We start from the raw sequence: 13,362 nt of genomic DNA, 5'->3' as shown, positions 1-13,362 counted from the left end.
CTCTGTATTAAATGTATGTCCATTTCACCTTTTGTTATTTTAAAAATATAATTTCCTAGTTGCTACAAGCTTGATCGTGTGAGATTTGATGTCCCATGCATTCTTCTCATTCTAGTGTACCCTAATGTACAGTATAATTTTTGGCATTGCAGAAAACCAAGATGAATCAAGAGTTGTTGACAGTGTTGATTAATTGTCAATGATTTTAGACTTGTTTTTAAAAAAAAAATCTTAATTTCAATTTACATGCAGTGTGGGGTAATCATCTTCTCCAAAATGTATGCAGTTTTTCATTCCATTAATGTAACTGGTTCATAATGCGACACATTAGCAGCTCATCGTCACAGCAGATTGTGTTGATTTCCTGAGCTCCACTTTAGTCTACGTAGACCTGTGGAAATATGGAATGGTTTTGCAACACTGACATACTATCAGAGACTGGGTACCATGGACAATTCTCCAACAGGCTGAACACTCCTGTGAGGGGCATGACACTCCTTGGAAAGTTGGTCCAATTACAGGAACCTACACCTTGTGCTGAAACAGAAATTTTAGAGCAAATCTGAGTGGGAGAAAAGGAGTTTTTTAAGCAATCCAGCATGGTAGAAGTCTCTTCCGGCCCATAAAATGTGTAACACCCAGTTAGACATTAATATAACAGACTCCTGTATATCTTGGAGAAGGCTGGGGTATCCAAAGAATACCCACGTGGGTCAGGGTGAGATAGTGTAGGCTCTTCGCACACTGTAGCGGATTTGGGCTTAAGTCCCTGATGCAGTATTAGTGTTTTGATAACCATGCCACCCTCCTGATTATATTTCAGGTCAGAACTGAGAGGGAAGATGGCCAGCGAGGACAGGGTGTAGAGGCAGTTGTTTGGCAGGTGCAAGTAGAGTATGTCAAGAAGGAAAAAAGATCAGGTGGAAGATGAATCATGCAGGGTGGTATGATTATGGGAAGCACAAAGAAGATAGATAACGAGACACCTTTCTCCCCACAGCAAGAATAGCAAACACCAGAGGACATTCGTACAAAATGAAGGGAGGAAGGTTTAGGGATACATTAGGGTTTTTTTAAAATAGTTGTGTGTGCCAAGAATGCATTGCCAGGGACGAATTGCACTGTAGCAATCCGCTACAGTGTGCGAAGAGCCTACACTATCTCACCCTGACCCATGTGGGTGGTGGAGGGTGGAACAATAAAGGCATCTAAGAAGCTCTTAGGCACATGAATGAAAGAAAAAGGCCGTGAGGTAGGGAAGGTTTGGGTATATCTATGTTGGCACCACATTGTGGGCTAAAGGGCCTGCACTGTGTTGTTGGAAGGTTACAAGATTGTACAATGAAATAAAACATGTTTTATTTTTAAATAAAACTTGCATATTGATTTTCTCTGGATGAATTGTACTCAATGGAAGGGGCTTCCATCAGGCATTCCAAAGGCAATTCTGATAATGGAACTGCTCACGTGTAAAGGAATTGCCATTTTATCCCACTGGGCATTTACCTAGCGAGCACTTCCAAGTCTTTCAGTATGCTACCTATTGAGTGGAATCTATTCAAAATACTGGTCAATGCTGAGTGGCAAGCTCCTCCGAATTAAAATGATCCAAACTTTTTCTTCAATGGGGAGAAAAAGAAATCGCAATAAGGAACTTTGACACTAAGTGTACAACTTGGTATAAATACAGACCTCACCTATTCCTCCATATTAGACTGTTGTCAAATGAACTGTGTTGTTCAATGCTCTTTTTTATTTTATAAATTGTTGCTGTTCAGTTTTTGTCACATGACCAATCTGCAAAATTGTATCCTTCGGTTGCTTTGGAACTAAAAAAAACTGCTTGCTAACTTTTAAAGTTAAAAATATAATATCTAGTCAAACAAATAATCTCTAAGGCAATGTTTTTGTTGTTGCTTTGATTGTATGGGACATGTTTCTTTCAATGGCTATTCTATGTACATCAAAAGATGACATTAGTTAATAGGAGTTTTAAGTTGAATCATTATAATTGATCACCATTTGAATGTTGACATGCAAAATGAGTTTTTATTTCTGTTTCAGGATGTATTTGACTTGCATCAGTCAACATGAAGTTTGAATCTTGTTCTCCTGGTTGTTAGTTGCACATCAACAAGAGGTAGGTGTTTTCCTTTCCATCTCTTGAGGTGGACACCCACATCATTCTTGATGTAGCAAAACAGGGAGTTGAGTTGGTGAATGGAAGTTTTTGCATTTGTGATATTATTCAAATTTAAATACAATTCTGCTTTAAAATGGAAAGTGTATCACCGTAGTCTGCATTTCCAAAATTATTGCAAACTTGGAAAATAATTCCTCTCTTCAAATGGGTGAAATCAGCCGCTTTTTCTTTAAATATTTATAACATTTATGCATACATAATTAAAATTCCAGAGCATTAGTGTGGCTCCTGTACAGATCCTTGAAATGCTTCTCTTCAATCACAAACAATACAAAGATGACAATAAAATGAATTTATGAATAATATCAAGATGACTTGAGGGGAACAGGTTCTGCTCCTGGTCACACTCTGAAAATGCCTCTCCTCGAGACGCTAACTGTCATCTCGCTGCAGCTCCTGGCTATTTCTGTATGGTAATAGCTCCACTTTTGAATGACACAGGAAGGATGGCATTCTTCTTTCTCAGTCAGAAGCTTCCTTCAATGGTGCAGATAATTCTCTCAGCAAACGAGAACAATTTGTGCCAGCCTCTGGAAGCCTGATGGATCTAATGTACAATGCAGGAATGTCTGGAAACTGAGGAAACCACATCCTCAGAACTACTTAATATATCTTCCTTCTTTGACTTAAAAACAGCTTTTAGTAATCTTTAAAGCATATCTTGAAAGTGCAGTTGGAATACAATATCTCTCCAATTATAATTTGCAAACTTATTCAACATAAATAATTTATAAATTCAATACCAATAGTAGTCACTATGTGTAAGGCGGGTCCTGTGCTATCATGAGAGGGCACAATACATAGTCCAGTCCTGTCTGGAGTAGCTACTCTTGTTTAATTTGGAAGATTGAGGAATTGCAGATGGATGGGGCCTAATGTCAGTCTGGCCTTTCATTGAGTGACTTTTATCCCTGACATGTATGGAGATTCCTGTGGTCTACAAATGCATTCCTGCTGTTCCAAGCAATCCAATGAGTCAGGGACAGGAAGGCCTGTCAGGATCATTAATGATTTGTTCCAGATTGTAAATGTGGGGCACACAGGCAAGACAAAAGAGATGTCAAATGTGTGCAGGTGATGCGTGTTCATGGCATCGTAGAATGATAGAGTGTTGCCATCGTAGTCGAGTAGGACACCAAGTCTCCGCAGCTGATGGCTGGCATCTACTGACATCTCTTTGCCACTGTGTCTGACAGCAAAGTTGTTATTGCATCGGGAGAATACCCAAGATGAAGAATTCTTTCCATTCCATTCATTTTTCGGGGCTGATTTGTATGAAATGCCAACAGAATACCTGGAGGAAGAGAAACATTGTAAAGTTATATAACCACTTGACCTCCAGATTGTAATAGTTTTACATTTTCATACAGAACAGTGATTTATATATAAAAAAAAGTTAGAAATTAGAATGGCATCTAGGAGTGGCATGTAAAGATAATTGCTTAGAACCTCATTTTTAGTTACTCCTATTAGTAGCAGGTTTTCGCTTTCATTAGGACCCTTGAACCACTTTAATAAAATCCTTATTATTTTTGTATTGGGGATGTGAGCATTAGTGACTAAGCTAGCATTCAATGCACATTTCTAATTGCCTTTAAGACGATAGTCAGCATGTTGCCTAAATAGCTGCTTCCTTAGCTAAACGGTGAGGAAGAAACTGAGCACTCTGCCAGTATCTGTAAACATTCTCACATCTAATCTTTTACTGGAGGTAAAGTCATTGAAATGATTGAAGATGGTCCACTCCAGAGCACTACTGAACTCTCACTATGTCACACAGGAATCAAGATGGTTCATCTTGACTTGATGACATTGTTGAAGAATTTCCATTAGTGCTCCTGACTGTGGGACAAGATCTACCATGGGTTGGTAATGGAGAACCCATAACTTGGCTGAAAGACTTGATTCTCAGGCTCGAGTGTTCAGCTCTTTTGAATCTAAATTCATACTAGGTGGTCTGTCTAGTTTTTCTTTAACTTCTATATTTAAGACCATTACTTCCAGAGCAAATTTCAGGCTATATGTGGGCAACAGATTTCCTTCTCTCTCAAATGTTAATGAATGTAGCAGTGCACATGAACCACCAGGAGGAGTCCCAAGACTTTGCAAATAACTTGCGGGGCACACGTGAGATTGCTTTGGAAATGGCGGGAAGATGGCGGTGGTGTTGAGAGTTCGCTAGCAAAGAAAGAATTTTAGACCCTCTGCATAGGACGAACTGGATTTTAAGGTGAAAATTTTGGGTTCCAAGGATAGTCCGATACAACTGCATATATGGGTGTTACAAATCCTTGGTCCAGATTTCCATACTAGTGATCTAGCCACATAACTGCTATGCTCTCTCTAAGGAGGAAAATGGAAACCAAGTTCCAAATTGAAAAAATAAGTTAAAATCTGCTTCATTTAACTTGACAATTGGAACGCATATTTAAATTTTTTTTGACGTCAATATTGATTAATATTTTGGACTTTTTTGGGGGTGGGGGGGAAGCTGAGAAAAGCTGTTTTCTCATCTATCCCTTTTCCATACCAGGTACATCCTCCGAGTAGAACCTCCCAATAATGGCAACCGCTGTCGATGAATACATTTCCCAATGCGCCATAGCTGCCCTGGCTGCTGAAACGTTCAGGAGTGTGACTCTTCTTCATGGAATTTTCATCCCGTTCCATAGAAAGGCCATCATTAGACAACTTTAACTTCTTGTGAGCAGTTTTGGGGTCCAATTTGAAGGGTTGGCCTGGATAACACAAAGTAAAGTTAGGAAATTGCTATTAACTTTATCTTCCTTCAGCTTGCATTTACTTTGAGGTTTAAGTAAAACATGAAAGTCTCTAGATGCCTTGTTGAAGGTCAAACAGTGTCCTTTATATAATTAAAAAAAATATACCCTGATAAAGGGCTCAAGCCCAAAACATTGATTATGTATCTATATCTTTACTTCGCAAAGTAAACACAGTTTGACCTGCTGAGTTTTTCCTTCATTGTGTTTTTACTTTGAGGTTAATGGTTAATTTTTCTTTAATTTTTAAATTAAGATCTATATTTCAAACTGTGGAGCAAGCTAAAGAATGATTCTTTGGCTTGGCTTCGCGGACGAAGATTTATGGAGGGGGTAAAAAGTCCACATCAGCTGCAGGCTCGTTTGTGGCTGACAAGTCCGATGCGGGACAGGCAGACACGGTTGAGTACAAAGAATGATTACAACCCCACAATCTTACAACCTTCAAACAGATTAACACAATTCTTCTACATTTTAGAAACTAATTTTCTTCATGTTCCTTTTTTATTAACACCTTCCCCCTTGAAAGAATTGTTAATGAAACATAGGGAGTCCAGCCTTTCTGTGAATGCAAAGGAAAACTGCAAAATATCATGGGTATTTGTAAGCAATCGCTTTTCTCTCTAATTTACCGTAAAAAGTAAATTATTCTCTGTTACTTTGATAGATTCTAAAGTTTTCTTATAGTTTATCTTTTAGTAGCTTTTGTTCTAATTTCAAATCTGATCCACTTTTTTAATAAAAACCTCAGGAATGCCTGCCATGAACACACGGCCTCAGCATATCAGATTATTAAATGTAGCTGAGTGACAATGGCCTAGCTTATACTAACTTGGGAATTAAAATTAATCTATCAGTGGCAATATTGTGTGAAAATTTATCCATTGTTGAATTAATAGGTTATCACATCTTATTTTGGCTTTGTCCTCAAGAGGTGAAGAGCACTAACAAAGCTCTCTGTTCCTTGTTCCCCATCTATCAGCCCATTGCCAGGCTAGCATTAGCAAGCTTATGAGACAAATTGTGAGTAGTGTTGATTAATGAATCAGATCTTCCACTTGAAAGTTATGAAAACTGCTCAAATGTGCTGTAAATTCCAGGCCCCTGAGCACAATTTTAAAAAAAAATCTCTAAAAAGTTGCACATTAGCTCCAGAATTTTAGACCCTGTGTTGGTACACTTCATAATAAATCTAAGTGATTGCAAATAGTTGTTACTTTAAGGCAACAAAATCCTTGAGGATTGTGGAATGCACTAACTGCTCTCTGGGCTGCAACAATATTTATGAACCATTCTCTGTGAAGAGATCCTGAATAAACAATGTACACTTTGAGCACTTCTTAGGTGTTTGATTCATTACTGTCTTCAATGGTATGTGGAGAGCAAGACCTCATTTAGCGCACACATTACAGATTTGTTCAGGGGATCCAATGATGCAGTGCAAACTTCCTGTAATTTCCCAGGCTGGAAAGTTTTCCAATATCAAGTTAATTTGTTGTGAGTACAACTACCCCATTGAAAAACATGGGAAGAACAGTAATATAACTCTATTTGATGTAATTACTTTATGTGCCTTGCTGACTCCCAAAGTCTTTCTGGAAGAGCCACCATTGTACTCCAAGGTTGTTAGTGTTTTGTTGAGCCAGAGAAAAGCTACACTCCAGGGCACACTAAGTAAAAGCAGTAAGGAGTTTGGACAACTTCCCAGTCAGCAAGTCTGATCCAATAGAAAATAGGTGCTGACTCAGCACTTGTGCCTATTGCTGAACGTTTGTTAGAACTTGATTTTTTTTCATGTCACTAATTAAATTTGAGTTCTATTCCCTCCTAGATTAGTTAAGAGTTTATCTTGGGTTCTCTAACATAGTCTCACTATTCCTTAGTTAAGGTAGAATCTTGTTAAATACAGTAGATTAGTAAAGAGTTTATCTTGGGTTCTCTAACATAGTCTCACTATTCCTTAGTTAAGGTAGAATCTTGTAAATACAGTAGATTAGTAAAGAGTTTATCTTGGGTTCTCTAACATAGTCTCACTATTCCTTAGTTAAGGTAGAATTTTGTTAAGTACTGTAACATAATCTACAAAATTTAATCTATTATTGGCACTACTTTTATACTTTAAAAAAAATCTCTTCTCACTATAGGTTGTTTTTTTTTTGTTGTTGCATTCTTAGCTGCTGTATAACCCACCCATATTCTCCAACTTAAGGTTCATTTTTTAAAAATATTGACATGATACAAAAGGTTCAAGTAAATGGGGCTAAAGGGAGTTGAGTAATATGATGCAATGATACGGCAGAAACATTTTGAATATATCATAGCCTCTTATTCAGTACTATGAGATGGATCAAAGGTCTTTTTGATCTCAGACTATATACAGTCACTTAATTCCATTCAATCTACTACATAGTTCAATATGTGCTCGTTGATCCCAGGCGTGACTTAGTTGAATTAGCAGCTCTGCCTATTGCATTTTTATAGAGTGTGGATGCTTGCAAAAAACCATAATCCAGTTTTAGAATAATAACAGAATTCACGAATGTACCCACCGTTCAAATTTTGTTTTTTGTCATGCTGGAATTAACCTATGATTAATAATGCTATATCAAAGTGGGTAAACCCATCAAAAGAACAGCAATGTTATATTTACATTGCTGGCAGGTAGACAGGAAGTTTGAAGTGGTAGGTGAAATCAGCAGGTTGGAGCTATGATGGCCATTTTAAACATGTACATTTCTTGAGAGTGTAGTTTGATCTCCCCTGAGAATGTGCTGCCAAATCCATCTTTAAAGAACAAACCGACTCTGCATAAAAAGAAGCCAATCAACTGATAGCAATCACCCCTCAATGTGAATGAGCAGTGAGGGTTTTTAACATGAACGTAATACATTAAAATTGAAAAAGATTCAGTGCTGCTTAATCTCTTAGCCCATGGCTTCGAGTCCACAACACACCCGTCAACTACTTTCATCATCTTCAGGAGATTAATCCGATGAGAGCAAATCTTTTGCAGTTTGATTTGAAATTTTGTTGTGCAGCCAAATCTAGATGGACATATTGCTGATTCAAAGCAAAATTTGGATTCTCTCATTCCATTTTTACTGACCAAATCAACTCATTAACTTGATGTGATGAACTCCTACCTTTTGTTATAAGCCAAGAGAGACAAAACAATTTCAAATAATTTTGGCTCCTTATGTACAAATGGTACTTCTTTGGAGGCAAAAGAAAAAAGTTGGTATGACATTTCCCCAAGCTTCAGAGGCAATTAAATGGATTTATGCCTAACTTCTGCAAATGCCCTCCTCCTGAAGGATCTTGACCATAGGGTTAATTAATTGAACTGTTGAAGATAGAGTTTTAAGTTAGATCGCTATAACTCCTCTGGTCGTATTCAAGGTAGTATAAAGTGGAAGATTTTGGAAAATGCTTTTCACGTTTCCTCTCCAACCTCAAAAATGGCAAGAGTCTAGAACTTGCCATCTGAAAAGGTGATTGAAGACCGATCCCCTCTTCAGTGTGTTAAATAGTGCTTAGATGTGTACTGCAAAGAGTAGTTCACGGACAAGTTTCTCTTGTGTCTTGGTGTGAGCTTGCAGGCGCCTCAGATTGAAGAGACTGCCATCCGTGCGGTACCGGATGTAAACAGCGTCTTCATTGTTGGGGTCTTTCATGGCTTGGTTCAGCATCATGCTGAAGAAGATTGAAAAGAGGGTTGGTGCGAGAACACAGCCTTGCTTCACGCCATTGTTAATGGAGAAGGGTTCAGAGAGCTCATTGCTGTATCTGACCCGACCTTGTTGGTTTTCGTGCAGTTGGATAATCATGTTGAGGAACTTTGGGGGACATCCGATGCGCTCTAGTATTTGCCAAAGCCCTTTCCTGCTCACGGTGTCGAAGGCTTTGGTGAGGTCAACAAAGGTGATGTAGAGTCCTTTGTTTTGTTCTCTGCACTTTTCTTGGAGCTGTCTGAGGGCAAAGACCATGTCAGTAGTTCCTCTGTTTGCGCGAAAGCCGCACTGTGATTCTGGGAGAATATTCTCGGCGACACTAGGTATTATTCTATTTAGTAGAATCCTAGCGAAGATTTTGCCTGCAATGGAGAGCAACGTGATTCCCCTGTAGTTTGAGCCGCTTTAGTTGCCCATTCAGAGCCAGCTCTTCAGCGCTTGACGTCCTGCTTTGCGGAAACTGCCAAAATGTTTGGCTTGGAAGTCAGCCTGAAGAAAACTGAGGTCCTCCATCAGCCAGCTCCCCACCATGATTACCAGCCCCCCCACATCTCCATCGGGCACACAAAACTCAAAACGGTCAACCAGCTTACCTATCTCGGCTGCACCATTTCATCAGATGCAAGGATCGACAATGAGATAGACAACAGACTCGCCAAGGCAAATAGCGCCTTTGGAAGACTACACAAAAGAGTCTGGAAAAACAACCAACTGAAAAACCTCAAAGATAAGCGTATACAGAGCCGTTGTCATACCCACACTCCTGTTCGGCTCCGAATCATGGGTCCTCTACCGGCACCACCTACGGCTCCTAGAACGCTTCCACCAGCGTTGTCTCCGCTCCATCCTCAACATCCATTGGAGCGCTTACATCCCTAACGTCGAAGTACTCGAGATGGCAGAGGTCGACAGCATCGAGTCCACGCTGCTGAAGATCCAGCTGCGCTGGATGGGTCACGTCTCCAGAATGGAGGACCATCGCCTTCCCAAGATCGTGTTATATGGCGAGCTCTCCACTGGCCACCGTGACAGAGGTGCACCAAAGAAAAGGTACAAGGACTGCCTAAAGAAATCTCTTGGTGCCTGCCACATTGACCACCGCCAGTGGGCTGATAACGCCTCAAACCGTGCATCTTGGCGCCTCACAGTTTGGCGGGCAGCAACCTCCTTTGAAGAAGACCGCAGAGCCCACCTCACTGACAAAAGGCAAAGGAGGAAAAACCCAACACCCAACCCCAACCCACCAATTTTCCCCTGCAACCGCTGCAATCGTGTCTGCCTGTCCCGCATCGGACTTGTCAGCCACAAAAGAGCCTGCAGCTGACGTGGACTTTTTACCCCCTCCATAAATCTTCGTCCACGAAGCCAAGCCAAAGAAAGAAGATGTGTACTGCAAAGCTACAGATATTCTGGCAGGGAGATTCAAATGAAGCTTTGTAAATTTTCATCTTTCTGTTGTAAATTTTCTTGGTTGCAGTGATAAATCAGCAATAAATCTTTTGTATCAAAGTGTGAGGATAGTTGAAACCTGTCTGCTGATTCCATATGGGGGGGGGGGAAATGTATTTTATGAAGCACTGACTCCATACTGTCATCTACTTGTGGAATCACAGGTGTCAGCCTTGCTTCAGTACTACTGAGTGTCTTCCAAGCCAAGCAACTCTCCATGTATCATTGTCAACTGATTATTAGAAGCTGCAAGGTATTTGGAAGTGTGGACTGACCAGAAATCACGAGAGAGGGTGAGACAGAAGACACCTCGGAGGCAGGTGGAAGGTAGCTGGGTGACAGCCAGGAGAGGGAAAGGGAGCAGACAATGGAGGATACTCCTTTAAATATTGTAAGGGGGATGGCCTAACAGGGACAAGCCACGGCAGTCAGTTCCCTGATTCAGTCATTTCAGATGCAATAGAGTGGGAGGGATAAAAAGGGGGAGGAGTGTCATGGCTTATCAAGGAAAATATCATAGCTGTGGTCAGACAAGACAGATGAGAGGGCTGGGCTTGTCTACTGGCTATGTAGGTCAAGCTGAGGAATGGGAAAGGCAAGACCACATTAATGGGGTTGTATTAGTCTACCCAAGAGTTGGTGAGAATTGGAGGAGTAAATCTGGAGAGAGCAGACAGCCGCAGAAACCAAAGATGTGATTCTGGATGATTTTAACTTCTCACATTGAATGGAACTCCCATACTGCAAAAGGGCAGCATTGGTTAGAGCAGTGGTTTTCAAACTTGTTCTATTCACTCACATACCACCTTAAGTAATCACTTACTAATCACAGCACCTGTGGCATAGGGATTACTTAAGTATGTGACTGGAAAGAAAAAGTTTGAAAATCACTGGGTTATAATCTCTCGTGTTCAGAAATGTTTTAGAAATCAAAATGTCGACATACCAACTAGAGAGAGGTCAATAAATATGGATAAGCATCTCTCTGGTCTTTGGGTTGAGATGCTCAATTGGAGCAAGGCCAATTTGAAGAAATGAGAGGATCTAGAAAATGTGGATTAGTCAAGGTTGCTTTCTGGCAAGGATGTGCTTAGTAAATGGAAGGCCTTCATAGGTGAAATTTTGAGAGCACAGAGTTTGTATGCTCCTGTCAGGGTTAAATGCAAGGTTAGCAGGCATGGGGAACTTTGGTTTTTGAGGGATATTGGGAATCTGGTTCAGAAGAAAAGATGGGTGTATAGCAGGAATAGGCAACAAGGAGAAAATGAAGTAATTGAGGAGTATAAAAATGCAGAAAAAAATTTTGAGTGAAATCAGGAGGGCTGAAAGAAGACATGAGGTTGCTTTGGCAGACAATGTGAAGGAAAATCCTGAGGGTTTTCTACAGGTATAGTAAGAACAAAACCATAGTAAGGGAGAAAAAATCTTCCTTTTGAAGATCAGTGTCTAACTATGTATAGAGCCAGAAGAGATGGTGGAGATCCACAGTACCCTAACCCTAATAACTTTGCCTTTAATTCTAATGGGAAATACAAACTTTGTTCTCTCAAAATTTCACCTTTTGAAGGTCTTCCATATACCTAGCACAACTTTAATCAATAAGCAACTTGTCCCAATCAATGCATTCTAGATCCTTTTTAATTTCCTTAAAATAGGCTTTTCTCCAATTGAGAACCTCAACCTGATGTCCAGACCAATCTTTCTTCATAATTGTTTTGAAACTAATGGCATTCTGATCACCAGACCCAAAATGTTCCCCTACACATACTTCTGTCACTTGTCCTATTCCCTAATAGGAGATCCAGTACTGAACCCTCTTGTTGGTACCTCTATATATTGATTTAGAAAACTTTCCTGAACATATTTGACAAACTCTAAGCCATCCAGCCATTTTATGGTATGGGAGTCCCAGTCAGTTAAGTGGAAAGTTGAAATCTACTACTAATGAAGGAAAAGTTGTGGATGTTGTCTACATGGACTTTAGTAAATGATTTGACAAAGTACCACACATGGGAGGTTAGTCAGGAAGGTTCAGTCACTCAGTATTCATGGCGAGTTAGTAAATTGGAATCAACATTGGCTTTGTGGGAGGAGCCAGAGAGTGGTAGTGGATGATGGCCTCTGTGACTGGAGGCCTGTGACATGTGGATTGCTTTGAGGATCAGTGCTGGATCATCTATATCAATGATCTAGGTGATAGATAAATTGAATCAGAGTTTGAAGTTGACACTCGCGCAAGGACTGGAGAGTAGGGGACATTGGGGAAGGCTTTCAAAGCTTGCAGATGGATCTGGACCAGTTGGGAAAAAAAATGGGCTACAAATGGCAGATGGAATTTAATGCAGTCAAGTGAGGTGTTACATTTTGGAAGGACAAATCAAGGTTGGACATGCATTGTAAAGAGTCAGGTGTAGAGTGTGGAAGAATGGAGGGGTCTTGGAATACAATTACATAATTCCCTGAAAGTGGTGCCACAGGTAGATAGAGCCATAGGGAGAGTTTTTTGAGCTTTCGTCTTCATAAATCAAAGTATTGCATACAGGAGTTGTGATGTTTTAAAGTTTTAAAAGACATTTGTAAGATTAAATTTGGGGTATTGTGTGCAGTTTTGGTCGCTGAACAACAGGAAATAAATCAATAAAATTGAAAGAGTGCAGAGAAGATATGCTTGATGTTGCTGGGACTTGAATTAAGCTACAGGTTAGTTAAATAGGTTAGGACTTTATCAAATCTCCTCTCATTCTTTTACGTTTCAGGGAATAGTTATACAAAATTACGATGGATATAACTATATTAAATGCAAGTAGAATTTATCCATTGAGGTTCTTTTCTTTGGCTTGGCTTCGCTGACGAAGATTTATGGAGGGGTAAAAGTCCACGTCAACTGCAGGCTTGTTTGTGGCTGACAAGTCTGATGCGGGGCAGGCAGACACGGTTGCAGGGGAAAATTGGTTGGTTGGGGTTGGGTGTTGGGTTTTTCCTCCTTTGTCTTTTGTCAGTGAGGTGGGCTCTGCGGTCTTCTTCAAAGGAGGTTGCTGCCCGCCGAACTGTGAGGCGCCAAGATGCACGGTTTGAGGCGATATCAGTCCACTGGCGATGGTCAATGTGGCAGGCACCAAGAGATTTCTTTAGGCAGTCCTTGTGCCTCTTCTTTGGTGCACCTTTGACACGATGGCCAGTGGAGAGCTCGCCATATAAC

The 13,362-nt window shown here is 40.3% G+C and overlaps 2 protein-coding genes across 6 annotated transcripts in view; one reads left to right on the top strand and one right to left on the bottom strand.

Moving 5' to 3' along the window:
* nek12 (NIMA-related kinase 12) overlaps window positions 1–13,362 on the top strand; it is a 167,787-nt gene that overhangs the window by 138,242 nt on the left and 16,183 nt on the right. Inside the window, exon 3 of one of the 2 annotated variants that reach the window (XR_011342938.1) lies at window positions 2,065–2,140. Coding sequence is in view for 1 of the 2 variants with exons in the window: in XM_069893198.1 (XP_069749299.1) it covers window positions 2,065–2,075 (11 nt within the window). In the remaining variant the exon portion in view is untranslated. Of the gene's footprint in view, window positions 1–2,064; window positions 2,178–13,362 lie in introns of those variants that run through there. The other variant, XM_069893198.1, reaches the window with a different exon arrangement.
* mid2 (midline 2) overlaps window positions 2,366–13,362 on the bottom strand; it is a 192,873-nt gene continuing 181,876 nt past the window's right edge. For all 4 annotated transcript variants that reach the window (XM_069893194.1, XM_069893196.1, XM_069893193.1 and 1 more), the window contains 2 exons: window positions 4,734–4,941; window positions 2,366–3,497 (listed from right to left, as the gene is read on the bottom strand). In XM_069893194.1, coding sequence (XP_069749295.1) covers window positions 3,095–3,497; window positions 4,734–4,941 — 611 coding nt within the window. In that variant the 3' untranslated portion in view covers window positions 2,366–3,094. The remainder of the gene's footprint in view (window positions 3,498–4,733; window positions 4,942–13,362) is intronic.

The sequence above is a fragment of the Narcine bancroftii genome, chromosome 8 (genome assembly GCF_036971445.1).
Source record: "Narcine bancroftii isolate sNarBan1 chromosome 8, sNarBan1.hap1, whole genome shotgun sequence".
NCBI classification, from domain to species: domain Eukaryota; kingdom Metazoa; phylum Chordata; class Chondrichthyes; order Torpediniformes; family Narcinidae; genus Narcine; species Narcine bancroftii.
Note: the sequence above shows the minus strand (reverse complement) of the source record. Positions and strands in the feature narration are given on the sequence as shown.